We start from the raw sequence: 19387 nt of genomic DNA on the forward strand, positions 1-19387 counted from the left end.
AACTCCCCCCCACCAAGAGTTTCCAACTTTGGTGCAAGACATCGTTATTGAAAGTTCACTGCTTGTTGCTGTTTCCCATATATTCTTGCACACAGATCTCATTTGTGTTTATTTAATAGCTATTTTTGACCACTAACCCAGATGCTGGGGATAAACAAATAAGACATGATCCTCCTGTCAGAGAGGGGAGTTTAAAATCTCTGGAAATTACTCAAGCCAATAATGTTGTTGCCTAATCATTAGTTGGGGCCACAAGAATCCTGACTTGAACATCCTCACCTGCATAGGATGCTCCTGGAGCAAAGGAAGTCATCCAGCAGCCAAGCCTCATTTCTTTGTGTCTACCACAAGCAAGGAAGGTTTTATGGGATCTTTATTTTTCTTTGCCAAAACATTATTTTTAACTCTTTCCCACCTTTCTATGAAGCTTTTGTGTTTTTTTTATTGTTGTTTAATGGAATGTTATCATCTCGCACGGAATGACTCTTATTTTTCCTCTTTAACCAGGATTGATCGTAAGATGTCAAGTGCCCATACCAACTATAAACTAGATGAGGCACAGGCTATAATGAGCGAGCTCCGGAGCATCAAGAAAGCCATTTGTACAGGCGAGAAGGAGAGACGGGACCTGATGCAAGTAAGTGGCCTGGATGCTGTTCAGATCCTGTGTTCATTCGTCTGCCTGCCTGCGTGTCTTTCTTTTATTTAAAAATTTGAAAAAATATGTATTTACTATATATATTATACATTTATTATGTACGCAATTCATATATATTTTTAAGACTTGCATGTATATACAATATTATATGTGTATATATATTCTATCTCTTAGGTATATATGTGTGTGCATATGTGTATATAAATATTTTAAGATATGTGTATTAGTCTCCTGGGGCTGCCGTAACAAAGCGCCACAAACCAGGTGGCTTAGAACAGCAGAAGTGTGTTCTCTGAGTGTGGAGGCCAGCAGTCTGAAATCAGGGTGTTGGCAGGGCCGTGCTCTCTCTGAAGGCTCTAGCGGAGGGTCCTTCCTTGTCTCTTCCAGCTTCGGGGGCTGCTGGCACTCCTTGGCGTTCCTTGGCTTGTAGATGCGCCACTCCAATCTCTGCCTTGGTTGTCACATGGTGTTCTCCCTGTGTTTCTGTGACTAAATTTTCTCTTATAAGGACACCAATCATTGGATTCAAACCCACTCTAATCCAGTATGACTTCATCCTAACTTAATTCTGTCCGCAAAGACTCTGTTTCCAAATAAGCTCACATTCACAGATTCAGCGGCCGGGGGGTGGGGGGGACCTGGACATATCTTTTTGGAGGACACGGTTCAAGCCACAACAATGGGTGACACATTCATAATGTTCAATAATCAAAATACTTCAAAAAGTCTATGATAAGAAGGCTTGCTATCACCCCGTTCTCTCACCTCCTCTAACTCCTTTCATGAGGTTCTTGCATGCCTTCCAGTGTTTGTGCAGACACGTGAAAGTGAGAACACATGTTCAGCCGCCCTCACAGACAGCTAGGACGTGCCTCTTCTGCACCAGCTGCCTCACATAACGTCAGTACCCTGTGCCTCTTTCCATATCTGCACACAGAGAGCTGCTTCCGTCCCTGATGGGGCTGCATGGTATTCCACCATGTGGATAGATTGAAATTGTATGGCTAGGATCATTGTAGCTTTATATTGCTTTATTTTGTTTGCCCCTTGAACTCCTGTAGTTTGCGTTATTTTGGGAAAAAGCTGGGTTTTTGCATATAGTGGTGTACTGGTCTTTTTGCTCGGTGCTGGAACGCATTCAGTCGTTTCTCTCATGGCCTTCCTTTTTGGCTCAGGACACTGCATGAGCACCTAGCACCTGCTGGGCATTTGTCTAGATTCTGTGAGACATAGAAGAGCCTGTGAAGCAAAGCTCAGACTCAGAGGCCAAATGAGACAGTGCACAAATAGCTGCCTTGCACGGCGGTGCTTCCTAAGGTCAAGGACCGGAGAGACTGGTCGGCTGTCCCCATGGTGCTCGTTAAATTGCAGCTTACGGGCCCCACCCCAGGCCTACTGCAGGACAATCTCTGAAGGTGGGACCCAGAAATCTATTTTCAGATGTGCTCTCCAGGTCATGAGAGGTAAATGGCCAGTCGTTAGATTTTCTCTGAGTGCTGGTAGCAAGGAGAACAGCTGCCATTTACTGAGGCCTCTGCATGTGTGGACAAGGTGCTCTGTGGAGGTTACCCGTCTAGTCCAAGGCCAAACCCCAGGGGTAAACCAGGTGATTTTCAGCTTGGGGACACTTGTCCCAGGAGGTCGAGCTCCCTGCCCTGGCCTTTCCGAGTGTGCAGAACTGGGGCAAGCCACCCACTTGCCTCAAGTAGGTTCCCTATCTTGGAGGCTAGAGGTAGAATTTCTGGAAGAAGCTTCAGACCCCAGCATCTTCTCTGAGAAGCTCCAGAGAGAGGCATGGGCAATGGCCTCTTCTAGTAAAATCAAATAAATTGTCTTGTCTTTCTTATACAAACTTAGCGGTATTGGCCTATTCCGAGACGCCTTGGTCTAGATCCAGAGCCAGCTGCATGAGTTAGACTGCACCTGGGCGTTCTGGTGTCTGCAGAAATATCTGCTGAAGAAAAATACATTCAAAAGCCTTTTAAAAAATCCTAGAAAATCTGATTTCTCTTTAACTTTCACCCAAAGAGGTTTCATGTGCAACAATGCATACTTAACTCTAATTTTTGGCGAACTAACATCCATATGAGATGACTTTTGACCATGTAGAATTATGACTGAAAAATCAGGTTATAAAAATACATAAGCATTGTCTGGGAGCTGTTTTCACCGTCTGTGTGGTGTATAAAGATCTCAAGGTACCATTCCTGTCTGTCAGACTCATTTATTGATAGAACATTTTGAGTGGAAATGCTTCCTACCCTCCCCCTAGCTTTACCGAGGTGTAATTGACAAAATTGTATAAATTTAAGGTGTACAATGTGATGATTTGATATACGTATACATTGGGAAATGACTACCACAGTAAGGTGAGTTAACACCTCCATCACCTCACATACTTACCTTTTGTGGGGTGAGGGGGTGAGGGCTTTGGAGATCTGCTCTCTGAGACTGACATTCAGGTACACTACAGTATTGTTAACTATAGTCGGCATGCTGTACGTTAGGTCTCCACAACGGACTCATCTTGTAACTGGAAGTTTGTGCCCTTTCACCAACATCTCCCCATTTCTGCCAGCCCCCAGCCCCTGACAACCCTCATTCTGCTCTCTGTTTGTATGAGTTTGGCTTTTTTGGAGGGAATGCTTATTTTTTTTCTTTAGGAAACATGAAGGTTTAAAAAACAGTAAAAGGGGTACCACAGTTGTTCTCTATTTTATTCCTGTGCTGCCAGGAAGACTCAATTGCTGTCTGGTTTAAATCACTGAGAATTTTAGTAAAGGTGTACACAGTGATAGACATTTCTTTTCAATCTAAGGGGAATGGGAGTTTGAGTGGGTCGGCTGTCCAGTAGTCAAGCTGCTGACCGGGAACCAGAATGAAATGAGTGCTTTTAGAGGGAAAAGAAGCCTTACCATCGCTTTTCAAGTGGCTTGTTTCATTCTATTCCAGAGCCTGGCCAAGCTCACCGATGGCTTCAAGAATAGCTTTTCTCTTACTGACCCTCTGCAAGAGTTTCCTCACAATCCAGGCGCGCTTGGCGATTCTTTACCTCAACAGTTCTGCGATGCCGGCTCTCAGACTGACATCATCGGAGAGGTACGCTCACCGGGGGGAAGAGCTGAGTGTGCCAAGAGAGAGAAGGGCTGCTTCAGTGTTGCCATCACTCATTTGGTTTGTTTTTCTATTTTCTCTTCGGAAATGTTTTGACTTTAATGCCATTAAGTTTGAAGAAAAAAATATTGTTTCTCATATCTAGCTGTGAAGGTTCAGTGGCCCAGGATGCAAGTGAATTGCTTATTACCCCATCTCTGTGATTCGGATTCTTAACAATGGCGGAATCCTTTTGAGAGTTGAGTTTAGATTTTTTTTAACAGACATATGACTTTTTAGAGCATGCATCAGCTGACTTTTTCCTTAAAGGTCCAGATACTAAATATTTTAGGCTTTGTGGGCTATGTAGTCTCTGCCACAACTTCTCAACTGTGTTGTTGTAGCGTAAAAGCAGCCATAGGTGATATGTGAACAAATAGGCAAGGCTGTGTTTCAATAAAACTTTATTTATAAAAACAGATGGTGGGCTGGATTTAGCCTGCAGGCCATAGTTTGCTGATCTCTGGCTTAGACCAGTGATTTTCAAAGGCTTGGTGGCCGTGTCACCCTTGGGTTATACTTTGATGCTGTTTCTTATTCTTCTAAAAGAATGTCAGGAAATTGAATTAAATTAGTTTTGTTTGGACTTGGAAAATCTTCATACTGCCCCTTTTGATAATTAGCGAAGCCTTGAGTTAGCCACAAAAACCAAGTTGGCAGTCCTCACTTGAAGCAGGATGGTGAATACTTGAAGACACTACTATCGTGATGTCACTGAGTGAAGTCTGACATTGATTTGTTAAAGTGGAAAAGCAGTTTGGACAGCTTCTTTTTCTTAGGGCTTATTAAGTAAAGATGAGGTATCAATGGAATGCAGAATGCCTTCCCCAAAATTAAATAAGTAAAAAGCAAAAAAAGCAAATGACCATTGACATAAAACTCTGGTTTTTAAATAATGAGCTAATATTTTGAAATTTTGGCAAGTAGTACCTCTTTGAGGGGAGTATACTATAATAAAAAGTGGCTCTTTATGTTGTGGATGGCCTGGAACTGCCCTGTTTTCAGTTTCCCCCTCATTGTTCTCAAAAGTACACTTGGATATTTTTGACCAGACATCTTTGGTTTAAAGAATACGGTCACCATCTTTATAACACACAGAGAAGAATCTGTAAGTCAAAAATGTCTGGCATTTTTGCCTGAAGATTTTGTTGTGAAGGAAGGAAAGAAGTACAAGACTCATTCAACTCCGGGGCTCATTCATTGCTGTTTATTGTAAGGTTAGAATTAGAATTTAGACTCTTAACTAATCTGAGAGGAACAGGTAAGATGGAAAGTTCTCTAATGATTTAGGTAAAACTTTCTAGAAATGTCAGGTGGGGAGTGGCTGGTTATGTTGTTGCAGTAACTCCAGCAGCAAATTCTCCTTGTTTATGAGTTTACTGGGGCCAGCTCCGGGTTGGCAGCTTCATGTCTACTATATCATGTTGTTATAGAAAAATATATCAAAAAGCTGTAACTGTATTAGTTAGCTATTGCTGCATAATAAATTACCCCCAAACCTGGCATCTTAAAACAGCACATTTTTATTATCTGAAACTTACATTGTGAGTCAGGAATCTGGGCTGGGTCCTCTGCTTCAAGGGCTATCACAAAACTGCAATCAAGATATCAGCCAGGGCTACTGGCCCATCTGAAGTCTTGATGGGGAAGGGTCCACTTCTAAGCTCAGATGATTGTTGCCAGGATTCAGTTTCTCACAGGTTGTTGGGCTGAAAGCTTTGGTTCCTTACCCTGTGGACCTCCCCAGCATGGCAGCTTGCTTCATCAAAGTGTATAAGCTGAGAGAGTCTGCTAGCAAGATGGAAGTCACAGTGTTTTGTAACCTAATCACAGAAATGACTTCCCATCACCTTTATGTTATAGTCTATTGGTAACAGTCAAGTCATGGGTCTAGCCCACTCTCAAGGGGAGGGGATTTCACATGGGGTGACTCCCCGGAGGTGGAGACCATTGAAGGCCATCTTGTATGTCTGCCTACCTCACTTAGTTATTGCTTCAAGTCACTTTTGTGGGATGGGTGCTGATGTAATCAGACATGCTCTTTAAGCCTGGGACTGTGCAAGCACAGACTTGTGAGCAGTACAAGGCCTGACACTGGAATTTAGCAGTTAGGGTGCATGCTGTAAGGCTACATAGGATCTGTGAAGCAGGAACCTGTTGGATCTGTTTGGCTATAGGTTTCTTCTTTTTTGACTAAAACATTATTTTATTCTCAAAGAAGAGTGTAAAAACAAAGCTTAGAGTGTTCTATAAACAGTTTGAGAAGAGGTTGAAGAAATAACATCTTGCTGAAGAGTCAGCTGGGTGGCTCTCTGACAAACAAGGCAATGAGGTAGCATGTAGCTCACTTCCAGCGTAGACAGTTTCTGGAGATGGGACGCTGCAGCCTAAATAGATTTATCCTGAGGAGACTGTGGGGAGGGGCATCGGATGAGGCTGTTGAAACGTGTAAAACTGTGACGTGTTCTCATTGGAGAATGCTTAGTCCCTCCTAAGGCATTTCTTCATCTTGCCGTTCAAGGCAATAAAGATGTAAAGAAATTCCCCATTGGTGTCTGTCAAGACTCATATCAATAAATTCATCACTAGTCATTCAAGTAAAATATGTTCAAATATTTGTTGACTTGAGGTTATTTAAAAAAAAAATACGTAGTGGCTGTAACATACAGGCTAGTAAGATCAGATCTACAGATGGAGCCGGTTTATTGAAACTAAAGTTGTCTATTTCCAGGAAAGAAGGGAAGAGGTAACGAAGGTGAGCTAGTCAGCTCCCACACAGATCTTTGTTTCGTTTGGGAATTTGTTGACCTCCATCTAAGTGGTAGGAAAATATTGAGTACAACTGGTGATCACGTCAGAGCATGGCATTTCGATTCTGACTCCTCAGGCAGTGTGCCCCTATTCTAGGCTTTTCCATACTGTTCTTTCTTTCCTTTACTTTGGGCTCTGTAACACGCTGTGTAACATTCGAAGGAGTCCTATAGCCCATACCTCCCACAGCTAGTCCGTCTTCTTCAGATCTTGTGATTTCTTAGGAAAACATCATTCTTTTGTATTTATTGAGGAAATAGAGAATATACTGCACAAAATGGGATGAATTTTTTTGCCTTTGTATGAACTTTTACTTAGTAATTCCCTATTTCTGGTGAAACTTAATTTGTTTTTGTTTGGAATTACACAATAGATAAATACACTTCCACTGTTAAGAAAAAAAAAAAAATCCACCGGTGTCAGGAAGGCGGAAGCCTTCCCAGCCCCACGCCAGCCCCCACTGGCCCCCACCGGCCAGAGGCGGCAGCCGAGTAATATCTGGTGTGTTTCCTTCCAGACCTTTGAAAAATGGAACTTGAAAGACAAATTAAAATATTCTTTATTCTTGCTGAAAGTTTAAATGAATTTTCTCGTTTGAAAATATGTTTTTAATATGTTTCCCCCTCTTTTTTTTCCTTCTGTTCCGGAAAGTTTGTCTTTGATGATAAAACAAGACTTGTAGACCGAGTCAGGCTTAATTGGCAGTATGAGGAAGCCAGAAAGAGGTAAGAAGCGCCTTTTTAAATCTTGCTTTCTGCTTACTTCCTTTCTCCCATGGAAGGAGGTTCAGCAGAGTTCAGCAGATAAAAAGTGTGGTTGTCCACTTTTTATCAGAAAGCACTGTGTGACAGAATACAAAATAAAGGATCCTCATCTTCATTTGTGTAGCTTCTTAATACATATGACAAAATTTCAAGTGCATTTAAAATGTGAAATTCTCAATACTGCAAACAATTATGAAGACATGATTTAATAAAAATAAGAGACTTTGTGGGCTTTCCTTACCCGCTCAGGTAATTCAGAAGTCCCTCCCTCCCTCCCCCCCTCCTCCCCACCTCACCCCTACCTTCCTCCCTTCTGAGTGTCAGTCCCTCGGACCCATTCAGCAGAACTGTTTTATGTGTGTGGCTTCTAACTCATAGGTTAATGGAAAAGCCATGTATCTTGGTTTAAAAGACGGTTTAACAAGGATTAGGTCAACAGGTGATAGCAGTCCCTAGTCTGTTTCGTTTTGACGGAGATGATTGAAACGCAGTCATTCCTGTTGACCTGCGTTGTAAATCATCTGCCTGCTGAAGATCGAGACTTGACCTTGTCTGTGCATTTTCATTTGTCTTTTCCTCCCTGCCTCCCAGTCTTGACCACAGAACATGGGCAAAACCAGGAGGTGGGACGTAATCCTCACACAGGCGCGGTATTTTTAGCATGTCACATTTCTCCCCATGTGCACAGGGCCCGTGTTTTCAGTATTCTGACCTGCTCTAGCTTTCATGTCCTCTTTTTAGAGACTTTTCTCTTGTGTGCCTTCTGGAAAATCTTCAAATTATTTTAAAATATGTGTTTTGGAATGCTGTGAAGCATATCTTTTTAAAAAAGTTTCTTTGGTCAGTATGACCTGTTATCTTGGGGGATGGGAGAGAAGGGGCCAAATGGCAGGTGGGGTGAGGGGTCCTTTCTGGAACGAAATAGTTGGGCCTGCTCAGTATACTGTATCATTCATGGATGTCTGGAAATCCACTTTGTTGTCTTTTTAGAAGATGTAAAAATAGCAACAAAAGCAGATCATATGACTCCCTGCTAGAGGGCCAGCTCAAACTGAGCTGTTTGCTCAGAGCTTCTATGCCCCATTCTTTTTGGCTTTCCATGATGTATTCGTGGTGGGCTTTGCGTTTCCACGTGGCCCACTGCCAAGCCATGCTGCTTATCTCCATGGGCCTAGTCTCTGTCTGTCGTGCATTCCTTCTCTCGGGCTCGCTGGCATTTACCAGGGGCTGTTGTCTCATCTGAATATCCCTCTGCTCATTCTTGCGTGTTTCTACTGGAACTGCATAGTGTGGGTGCTGGAATTTGCTGTGCTGATTAAAACACAGAAAATAGATGGTTGCTGCACTTAGGAACGTAATTGTTACATGTTTTGCTGTGACATTTACCAAACATAGCAAGTGATTTCTTTGTTATCTAGAGATGGTGTCGGTACACGGTGAGTAACTTTTTAAATGTCGAGATAATACATTTGGGCAAAAAGTCGAGCGTTTAAGAAAATTATTCAGGGGAGGACAGTGTCCTTCATCAGTATCTTTTAAGTGAAAGTATTATTTCAAGATCGCTAGAACCTTGTTAGAAAATGCACTGCAGCAACACGGGAGGGTCCTGTCCCCACTGTCTCAACCTTTGTGGTATAGTAGGGGCTTCTCAGAAGTGCCTTTCTGGGCTGTATTGGCAACATTTAAAAATCAGAGATGCATTGTAAAGACATTCTTGATTGGCTTACTCAAGCATTTCCTGTCCTTTTCCTACTAGCACAGTGGCTTTCAACGGGGGTGTGTGGGGGTGGGGGTGGACGATGAGGATGACACACGACGGGACGACACTTTATCCCCCAGGGGATTTAAGTGGGTGGAGGCCAGGGATGCTGCTCAGCATCCTACAGTACACAGGGGACAGCCTCACACAAAGAATGATCCAGCTCCAAATGTCGCTAGCACCAAGGCTGAGGACCCCTGCTCCGTGCTGGAGGATTGGGATCTCTTAGCGGGGCCATCCCTGCATGATTTCCCAACAGCTGATCTGTGTGAGTGACCCCAGTTGCTTTATCCACACTCTGCTGCAGCGGGCAGAGAAGCTGCTGGGAGACTGGGAGATTGTACTTCTCACCAAAACCTGTCCTATTCCAGGTGTTTTGAAGAAATTGTGTGGTTTATGTGACACCATCACATATGGTCTTTAACATATTTGGGAGATAATCTCCTCCACAACTAACAGAAATATGTGAGGATACCAGTGGTTCTGCTGGCGGGGCTGTGTGTGTGTATTTGCACACACAATGTCTATACATATACGTATATGCCAGGGTTAGAAACATGTGCGTATGTATGCTTATACATATATGTACACATACAACACGTATTTACATATATACATGCATACACGTGTGTTTTCCTCTTTATTTCTATTAAATAAATAATCTATGAATTCGTTGTTTTTCTCAAAGGCACAATCAACACAGACCACCCATCTTCCCGCTCTCTAATCCCACCATTAATGGGTTGGGGTGAGATCTTCTAGTCTTTTGTTTCAACACTTAAATACATTGCGCCAAGTGTGGTTATATAGTGTATGATGCAGAGCTTCTGTAATGGTTATAACCATCCCTCCATGGATGGACATCTACATGGTTCCAATTTTTCCTTTTCACAAATAGTGCACATCTATTTACAGGCCCCCACCCTTGCAGAAATGACTGTTTCCTTGGACAGATACTTAGCAATGAAATGTATGAGTCTAAAGATACGTACATTAAAAGTTTTGATAGATGCCACCAAATCACCTTCCAAAATGACTTATCCACTTTACGCTGCCACTAGTGGTGATTGAGAGCCCTGATGTCTGTATCTTGTTAGCATCATTAAATATCATCATTCTTTGTCAATTTTACTAGACTAATGGGCAGAGATGTTTTCTCAGTTGTCGTGTGCTTTTCTCTGGTGAGAATAGTGCATTTTTGTACTGGTGGTGCAGTTCAGCATCATTTGTCTGACTTTTTTGTCCTAAAGATTTTATTTTTTTCCTTTTTCTCCCAAAAGCCCCCTGGTACATAGTTGTATATTCTTAGTTGTGGGTCCTTCTAGTTGTGGTATGTGGGACGCTGCCTCAGCGTGGTTTGATGAGTAATGCCATGTCTGCACCCAGGATACGAACCAAGGAAACACTGGGCCGCCTGCAGCGGAGCGTGCGAACTTAACCACTCAGCCACGGGGCCAGCCCCTGTGTGACTTTTTATTTAAATTGCCGTCTTTGAATTTTTTTTCAGACAGAGCGATCTTTTCAAAAGATGTTACATCCCATCATTCCCCTGTTCACAGTGGTTCTCATCCATTGAGGGGGGCAATTTCTGTCCCCCAGGGGACATTTTTGGTTTTCGTGACTGGAGAGAGGGTGCTGGCTGGCATCGAGTGGGTGGAGGCCAGGGATGCTGCTAAACGTCCCACAATGCACAGGACAGCCCCCAGCGAAGACTTACGTGGCCCACAGTGTAAGTGGTGCCATGGTTGAAAAACCTCACTCTCAGGCTCCTTGTCTTGCTCATAAATCCCTATGGTGCGTGGGCAACAGTGGTCTGTGGGTGCAGGTTTTCGGCTAACTCAGGGCGTCAGCCCACTCCGCTCTGTCCTCCTTGGGAGAGAGAATACACCGCGAAAGGAAGAGGATCCAGGACTGAGGCGTGAGAAAGTCCAGTAGTTAGGATGCAATTGGCCAGAGGGGTGCAGGAAAAAGTCCGAGAGAGTCTGTCTAGGAGTAGGAAGGAAAAAGAAGAGGTTTTCCTGATGAAGTAGTGATGATAGTTGATGCGAGTGAGTTTTTTCAGTCTTTACTTGGCAAAATAAAACATTGGCAGCCCTCCACTAGTACTTGCCTGTGGGAAGCGTGACACAGATGGCACTCCCTGGAGTTAAGGGAGGAGAATGGCCCCTAAGGCCGAGTTCTCAGAGGCTTGCTTTATGGTTGAGGATCATTTAGAAGGTGGATATTGATTTTTGACAATTAGTTTCGTGCTTTCATTGGACCTTAAGCTGCTTGAAGCTGCCCTTGAAGCATTCTTGTTGGCAGAGTCCTCATCCTCTGCTTGCCAAGTCACTCATTGCAGTGCCCTGTTCTGGTCCCCTGATGTGGTGGCAGTGCACATCTCCAGGCCCGTGGAGGAATTATATTCTGCCTCCAGTCACTGAAGTTGGTTCTTATTGTTAAGGCTTGACTGGTGAGTGAGTGAGTTCCTGACTTGTAAGCTACTCGGCTGTAGGTCATATAATTGCCGGCTGTACCTGGGCAAGGCACTGGACTCGATACACCTTGTAGCATGGTCAGGACAACCTTATGCCCCCCAGTCCCCCTGTAGATATGTGGAAGTCAGAGGGTCTCAGGGGCAGAGTCACCCAGCACCCGGTCAGGGGTTTTATTCCAATTGCCTTTTAAGCACGTGTTTTCGGAGTGCCTCAAAGTGAGACGCCTGATCAGAACAAAAGAGACTTGGGAGGAAAGCAGCAATTCTATGCCAGGAACTAAATCTAGAACTGACATTAATGTTCCAGAACCCGAATAATGAGGACCACAGTCAAAACACTGTGTCTTTCAGCCTTCATCCAGGGACTCTCCACATGGCCACCTCCGTGACAGCCCCGTGAACATCACTGGAGCAGGGTGTTTCACATACTGGGAAGCATTACGTACCCCCATTCGCCTATCAGCGTGTGGAAGAGAGTGCATCACTTTTCGTGGCAGTGTTAGCGAGGGATAACGTGTCCTTCCCTGCTCTTCCACACCGAGCCTAGGGAACATCATGTGACTTTTCTTTTGCCGCCATGGACTTCTGTTATTTTAGCGCCACAATTCAGTGTTTGGTCTTCTCATTCTGCCGCTTCCCCCTTGTCCCTTGGTCTCCCAGCTCCCATTTCTGAGATCACTCCACTCTGCGAAGTTTAGCTTCCCTACCTGCTGCAGAACCTCTGGGCTTTGCCACTTCTAAACGGGGAAGAAGTGTATGCATTTAGGTATTTCGGAGAAGTCTTTCCTTATGTATCTAGATTTGAGATTGCTGTTAAGAGTTGGTAAATTGTCGAAATGCAGTGTTCTGGACAATGCGGAGTTTCGTATGTATTCGGATTTAAAGGTGGTTTGTGGAAGTGGAACTGATAATTCCAAGTGATGGTGTAATTTCATGGTGACTAGTTGTCTATTTTCAACTCTGGATCACATGAAAATACCCAAACAACTGCCTCTTCTTTTCCCTTCAGGAACATCACTTTGGATTTCCAAGACAGACCTTATGATAGGAATATTTTCACTTTATTGGTTAAGAGTTTTCAAATTTTTCAAAGCCAGTTTGGAGGAGCAAGTCTTCTCGAAGCAATCTCAATGACGCAGATGCCTCCTTATTTTTAACCTAAGAGCACTTGTTCCAGAACTGTGCACAAACTGTAGCTGTTTCCATAGAAACACTCGAAGTCTGGATAGGAACAAAACACGTGGCCCATCCAGTTTCTCTGTGTCTTAGCCTTTGTTGCCAGGATGGGTCCTGCTGTTCGTCTGTTGTCAGGAATCAGTGTCATGTTAGGATTCCAGTTGAATTTGATCAGTCGCTTGGATTTTTCCTTCATTTCTCAAATGACTGTGTATCTGCGTTTTTGCCGATAGGGCACAGCTATAAGAAAAAAAGGAAAGCATCCTTGCCGTTGTAGCTTCATCTTCCCCATTCAGGCCAAGAGAAAGAAGCCTGCAGACTGTCTGGATTTCATTTAAAGAAGTTGCTCTCTGAAGATCTGTGTGTTCACAGGGGAAAAGATGTGAGGGCAGGGCAGTATATTGGGGTATTAGGGGATCCTTCTTACACCACGTATTCTAGATTCACACTTCTCGAATTTCCAACGTAGAATAGAGCTGAGGTGAATGGACACTAGTTTATCAGTATTTAGTTCAATCAGCTGAAGTGATTTCATCGTCCATCTGATTTAGATCTCAGCTGAGATTTTGTTGAACTTTTGCTTTTCGTTTAAATGGCTATTTACAAAAAAGAAACTAAGGAGAGAAATTGTAAGAAGTATCAAGTCAGTAGCTGTAATTGAAATCTGAAGGCACGAGCATCTAAGCTGGTGCCATGTCCTGGAGGGTGGCAGTGGGATCCTTCACATCTCAGCGCCGTCACATGGGACCGTGGCTTGCCTGCTGTTCCGTTTCCTATTCCAAAAAGCAGCAGTATTTTGGGAATGTGAGAAATTATCTAGTAGATTGCAGAATTTAAGTATAAACTCAAATAGTTGAGGATTACTCTGGATATGTAAAATATGCCTCAAAACTGTATAGTATTAAGAGTGCATTTTTTTCCTTAGAAAAATGCAAATCATATTGAAGATTTCCATGGGAATTGTGAGGGGTGAGCAGTTTCTGCAGAGTAAATGCAGGTTTCCATTTATGATTTAATGGTGCTTGGGTTGTAACAGAAAGGGTGTTTCGGCAGAAATAGTAGGAAAAACTGATTCATATTTTGCTTCTGTCTTCATTAGACCTGTTCACGGTATAGAATTTGGAAATCGCATAATAAATATGAACCCTGAATGCTTGATTAAAGATTTGCCTTTCATTTCTTCACTATCATGAGCACAGGGACCTACATTTTAAAGCTTTTAGAGACATTTGTAAGAGATTATATATAGGCCATAAAGTGTATTACCTGTCAAAAATAAGCATCAATAAAGAATGCAGTTGACTTGTAGGGGGAAAAAAACCTTGCCAATTTTAAGTTGCGCTTGGTTCTCTTTAAAAATGAATTTGGAAAAGTTTCTTTTTTGCAAACTTTAATCATGACCTTGCTTTGCTTCCATGTGTTCAATTTCACTGAAATGGTATTTCAGAAAAAAGCCTTTCTGGAAATTATTTTTCCTTTATTACCCAGAATTGGAGTGATGGCACTCGCAGGAGTGGAGTTCTAACCAATGGACCAGCTGTTTGGCATGCATGTAGAAGGAAGGGCATCGGAGCCCTGGACATCTGTGTTTAGCCTTAGGCAGAAAGTCTGTTTCCTCCAGTAAACCTATCACACGGAGGGTACTCCTTGCGGGCGGCTCGTTTCCAGGCCAGCGGCACAGTAGACAAGGCCTATTGTTTTAAAGGCAAAGCCATCTTGTCTATCCCATGGTGAATGTACAAGAAATCATTGAAGGAATCCTTCTAGAGCTTTGGGCTTCCAGTACAGACAGACAGACATGTGTGCCTCCTCTCAACCCGGCTAAGAGTGGGCGCTAAATGTCTGCATCCGGAGTATGGGTATAGAGAAAGAAATTGCACTTTCCAATATGTGCTAATAGTCTTCTAGATTCATATATAGCTCTGAAATAAACATGCAATCATATTTATCATCGTGGAATTTATTTAAAAAAGCACAGTTCTTGAGCACAGAAACGCTTGCCTAATATTTCACACAGCCCAAACAACTTTTCCAGATGGGCTACGCGAAGTCAGCTTCATCCAGATTTTGTTTCTGCTGCGGACCTTGTCCCTTGCCATATGTCCTTGCATGTTGTTCTTGTAAGCCATGGAGAGTTACAGTCCGTTGCATATGTTTGGCCTCTGTGCTAGTTATCTTGTGCCCGCAGTGGGCAGTCATTTTGAAACTTGCCCTTTGCCTCTCCTCCCTCTTCTAATTGCATTTTTTCCTCATTCTTTATTCTGATAGTGGGTATTACTTGAGATTTTCCTGGAAAGAGTAGGATTATCTAGGATTGCCTCTTCTGCCCCCTTCAGCAACTTGAATGCTTGTAGAATGGCAGTGAGCCTGGAGCTGGGAGACTAAGGGAATCTTGAGCTCCTCACACGTAAACCTCAGAAAACTCAAAAGGAGTTGCTGTTTAAAATATGTGTGCTTATAGCATATTTATGAGTTAGTGTATATTACAAGGTAATTCTACTAACTTTAGCTGGGCTCAGATAGGCCTTCCTGTGGATCAGATAAATTGAAATGCAAAATTATGAGGACACAATGGATTTGCTCATTGTTATTTGTCTCTTTTATATTTATTCCTTACTTTTGACTTGTCTTGATCTACAGTAGAATGTTCTAGAAATTTCATTGGGTATAATGTCTGACTTGGCACTAACTTATTTATGGGTCTGCTTGGAGTGTATTTTCCTTGGGCTTCGGTTATATGACTGCCATAAATTTTAATTACACTAATTAGACATAGGTGGACACTTAAGCCCAGTTGGATTCCTGACCCTGTTCAGCTGTCTCTGTCATTAGTTTTTTCAGTGACATGATTTGGCACCGTTTTCCAACACATTTTCAGGAAATTAGTTTTAAGTTAGAAAAGAACTTGCCTAATAAAGCTACTGACATTCAACTGTTTTCTTTACCTTCTTGGGGAATTGCACTTGAGTAAAATGCATACATTTAAACGATAACTTGTGTACTCTTTTCATAACTGTGGGTATTCTAATTGGTTCAGTATTTGAGAAAGGAGTCTTGCCCGGTCCTCCAGCCAGGCTGACTAGTCCCCATGGTTATGTCTGGTTCGGGAGGGGACTGGCTTGGCACAGGCCTGGCTGACAGGCTTTAACACATGGACCAACACCAATTGATTGACAGTATCTGCAGGGAGCACAGTGTTGAGAAGGATTCTGAAGTCTGGACTCAGCAGGCAGGATGATTAGTGACATGTGCCCTAGGCACGGGACAGGGGAGTCTCAGGAGCACTCCTGCCATTCCTGTTTTAGTGAAGATCATCACATCAGTGCCTAATGCAAGCCCCTCAGAGCTCCAAGGCCAGTTAGCATCCTCCAGACCAGGCCAGACTGCCTGAAGGCAGAGGGTGTCAAATTTAAACAAGCATCAGAAGCACCTAGAAGGTTTGTCAAACCCCAGATTGCCTGACCCCATCCCCAGAGTGTCACATTCAGCACATCTGGGGTGGGACCTGAGGTTTGCCTTTGTAACAAGCTCCTGGGTGATGCTGAGGCTGCCGGTCAGGGGCCCCACTTTGAGAACCACTGCTTTAGAGGATATAGGGCTGTGTGCACCTGCCACTTACTTGCCCTCACAGCTTTCTGTGACTTTGTCTCTGGATTTTAATTCTGGGCATGTATAACAATCTCTGTCCTCCACAGCACTGGGTTCAGGTTGAGTCTGGCCGGAAACAGATAGCCCTCATCTTAAACTTAAAGGGCTTAAAACATTCTGCTCTTGCTTTGAAAGGATGCTCTGAAAATATGAGCCACATCTTTCACACTTCATCTGCATTCAGCAATGCCTCAGGACACAAAAAGTGATGCAGGCTGTTTGCCGAGCAAGCACGTGGACACGTAGGCACATGGAAAGTGACAGTAGAGTCTGTAGTTTTACAGCTTGAGGGTGGTCATGCTGACACATTTAGGGAGGCTGACTGGTTTGCATCCACCCAGAGCGCCTCTCGTCACATCTGCGCTCCCCGGGCTGACTCTCATTCTTTCCTGTGTTTGCTGGTGCGTTTAGTCACTGCTTCAGGCATTCAGCTTTTGTTGAGTGTCTGCTCTCTGTGAGGCATTTTGAATTGCACACATGGTCAAGGTCTCTGGTGCAGGAGAGAGCAGACAGGACTAGAAGACAAAGAGCACTGGGTGTTGGGGGCTTTCTGTTCAGAAGCCCGGTGATGGGTGCATTTCTGTCCTGGAATTTTCTCTAGGCAGTGTGAGCAGTTAGGCAGGGCAGAGAAGGCAGGAAGCCAGAAGCATCTCTCATGTGTCCAGCACAGCATTAGCTACTGATGAGAGTGGGGTAGGGAGAAACGAGGTAGCTCCCTCCTGCTCTGGGATGGTACCATGCAGGAAACCATGAACCTGAAACCACATAGTGCATGGGCATATTTGAGGCCTGCCAGCCTTTCTGTCAATTCTTTGAAACAAGCATGATATAGTTACTCTCATCTCGAATCTCATAGACCAGGGGAGATTATGCAAAGGACTTACAAACCGTTTTTATTACCCATCATTTCCAAATCCTTTATTTTTGTCATTTACGGTTCACTCAGTGCAATAACTTCAGTGTTTACTTAGCAGAATGAGTCTCCAGAATCAGTATGTTGGTGCTGAGAACGTGTGAAGACGAATCTATAAGTTCGTGGATTTTTCTGTCTCTCTCTCTTGCAGAGTCTCGAATATCCAGCAGCAGCTGGCCCAGCTTGATACCGAGTCCTGGCCGGGCATGGCTGAGGCCGACAGGGACCGGCTGCAGCTCATCAAGGAGAAGGAAGCCCTGCTTCAGGAGCTGCAGCTCATCGTTCAGCAGAGACGGCCGGCGGAAGACGTGGCCCGGCTGGAGGAGGAGCGGAGGCGCTTGGAGGAGGAGATCCAGCGAGCGCGGGCCACGTCTGTGCAGGGCGCCACAGAAAGGTGGGTTGGCCTCTAGAGTCCCGGGAGCAGGCAGGATCCGGCTTCCAGTGAAGAACCGACTCAGAAAGCTAAATCAGAGAGCTTGCACACGGCTTGAGAACGGTCTTGATGATTCCTCAGGGCAGCTGCCGCCTGGCGTGTTTCCTTGCCCAGTAGCAAGAAGGCGGCGGGGCCGGGAGGAGATGGAGAGAGCATGTGCCTTCCCTTCTGCAGGAGCAGCCAGCTCTGCCCTGGGCTCCCGAGGTTCCTGGTCCTATCAGAGGTGGGAGATGATGGAGAAGGGGATAGAACAAGGGAAGACAGGGGAACCGCCCCCCCCCCCAGACCCCACCACTTCCCAGTGTAGGCGCTGGGTGCTTCCACCTCGGCAGGCAGGACAGCACCCCGGACAGGATGGGGTCGCCAGCAGGAGGACGGAGATGCAGGCGATGTTGCCACAGAGAGGTCCCCATTCCTGACATCTTGGGTGTTGCCGCAATCTACCTTTTACTTTGATTTCCTCCCGGGGAAGCCCACTCTTTCTTTTGGGGCAGCCTGTCTTGCATCCGTTTCTGAACACGCCTCCCGGCGGTCAGTCTGTCTTGGGGCTCTTTTCCAGTGTAGGACGCATGAAGCCCACGGTGGCCCTTGTCCTCTGTTGCCCAGCCATTTGTTGTGTGCCATGTGTGTGACACAGATTGTGTCGAAGGCCAGATCTGCTTTCAGTTTCACAGAAATTTATCAGAAGTTTATCCGTGGACATCTGCTGGGCTTTGGGGAGCCCACCTTACATTTGATAATACAGTGGCTCCTTAAAATTCAGTGCATTAACAGAGTCCTAAGCTGTCTCTACCTGAGCATTCTCTACAAAGAGTTTAGTAGGGGCTGGCCCCATGGCCGAGTGGTTAAGTTCGCGCGCTCCGCTGCAGGCGGCCCAGTGTTTCGTCTGTTTGAATCCTGGGCGCGGACATGGCACTGCTCATCAAACCACGCTGAGGCGGCGTCCCACATGCCACAACTGGAAGGACCCACAACTAAGAATATACAACTATGTACTGGGGGTCTTTGAGGAGAAAAAGGAAAAAAATAAAATCTTAAAAAAAAAAAGAGTTTAGTAGTCACCTCAATTATTTGATCAGTACAGATGCCCTTATGACTTATTTCATCAAATGTCAGGATTGTTGTCCATATTTGTTGGGGGTCATTTATGCTTGGATAGTCATCATTAATCGATAGATGGGTCTGTGTCTTGACGTTGGAGGCAGTGTCAGCCTTGGCAGGAAGTGGGGCTATTTGGAGAGTCAGCTCATAGGACTATACGGAGGGAATTTTAGTTTACCTGAGATGATAACATCCCTGTCACCTCACTCAGGATAAACATGGAGTTGATTCTGAAACTGAAAAGGGACTATGGAATTGAAGTTTTCATCTGTACTCTTGTGCTTTTGTATGTTTTAGTACAACATTACCTTCCGTTCTACCCTTGGTATGCTCTCGTGTATGTTCTGGGTGGGAAGGCCTGGGAGTTCCAGATGGTTCTCTCTTAAGGAGAGTGAATTTGGTCACATGAATGTTACTTGCTTCCCAGGACCCCACACCCAAACACCCTTGACCGTTTCTGTCCTTGCTGTTTGGACATCTCAGCCCACATGAGTC

General features: G+C 44.4%; 1 protein-coding gene across 2 annotated transcripts in view; it reads left to right on the forward strand.

Moving 5' to 3' along the window:
* The window catches only part of WWC3 (WWC family member 3), a 117139-nt gene that overhangs the window by 68653 nt on the left and 29099 nt on the right, over positions 1-19387 (forward strand). For both annotated transcript variants that reach the window (XM_070606126.1, XM_070606127.1), the window contains exons 6-9: positions 508-637; positions 3611-3757; positions 7274-7347; positions 17510-17752. In XM_070606126.1, the coding sequence (XP_070462227.1) occupies positions 508-637; positions 3611-3757; positions 7274-7347; positions 17510-17752 (594 nt within the window). The remainder of the gene's footprint in view (positions 1-507; positions 638-3610; positions 3758-7273; positions 7348-17509; positions 17753-19387) is intronic.

Source organism: Equus przewalskii, chromosome X, assembly GCF_037783145.1.
Source record: "Equus przewalskii isolate Varuska chromosome X, EquPr2, whole genome shotgun sequence".
Taxonomy (NCBI): domain Eukaryota; kingdom Metazoa; phylum Chordata; class Mammalia; order Perissodactyla; family Equidae; genus Equus; species Equus przewalskii.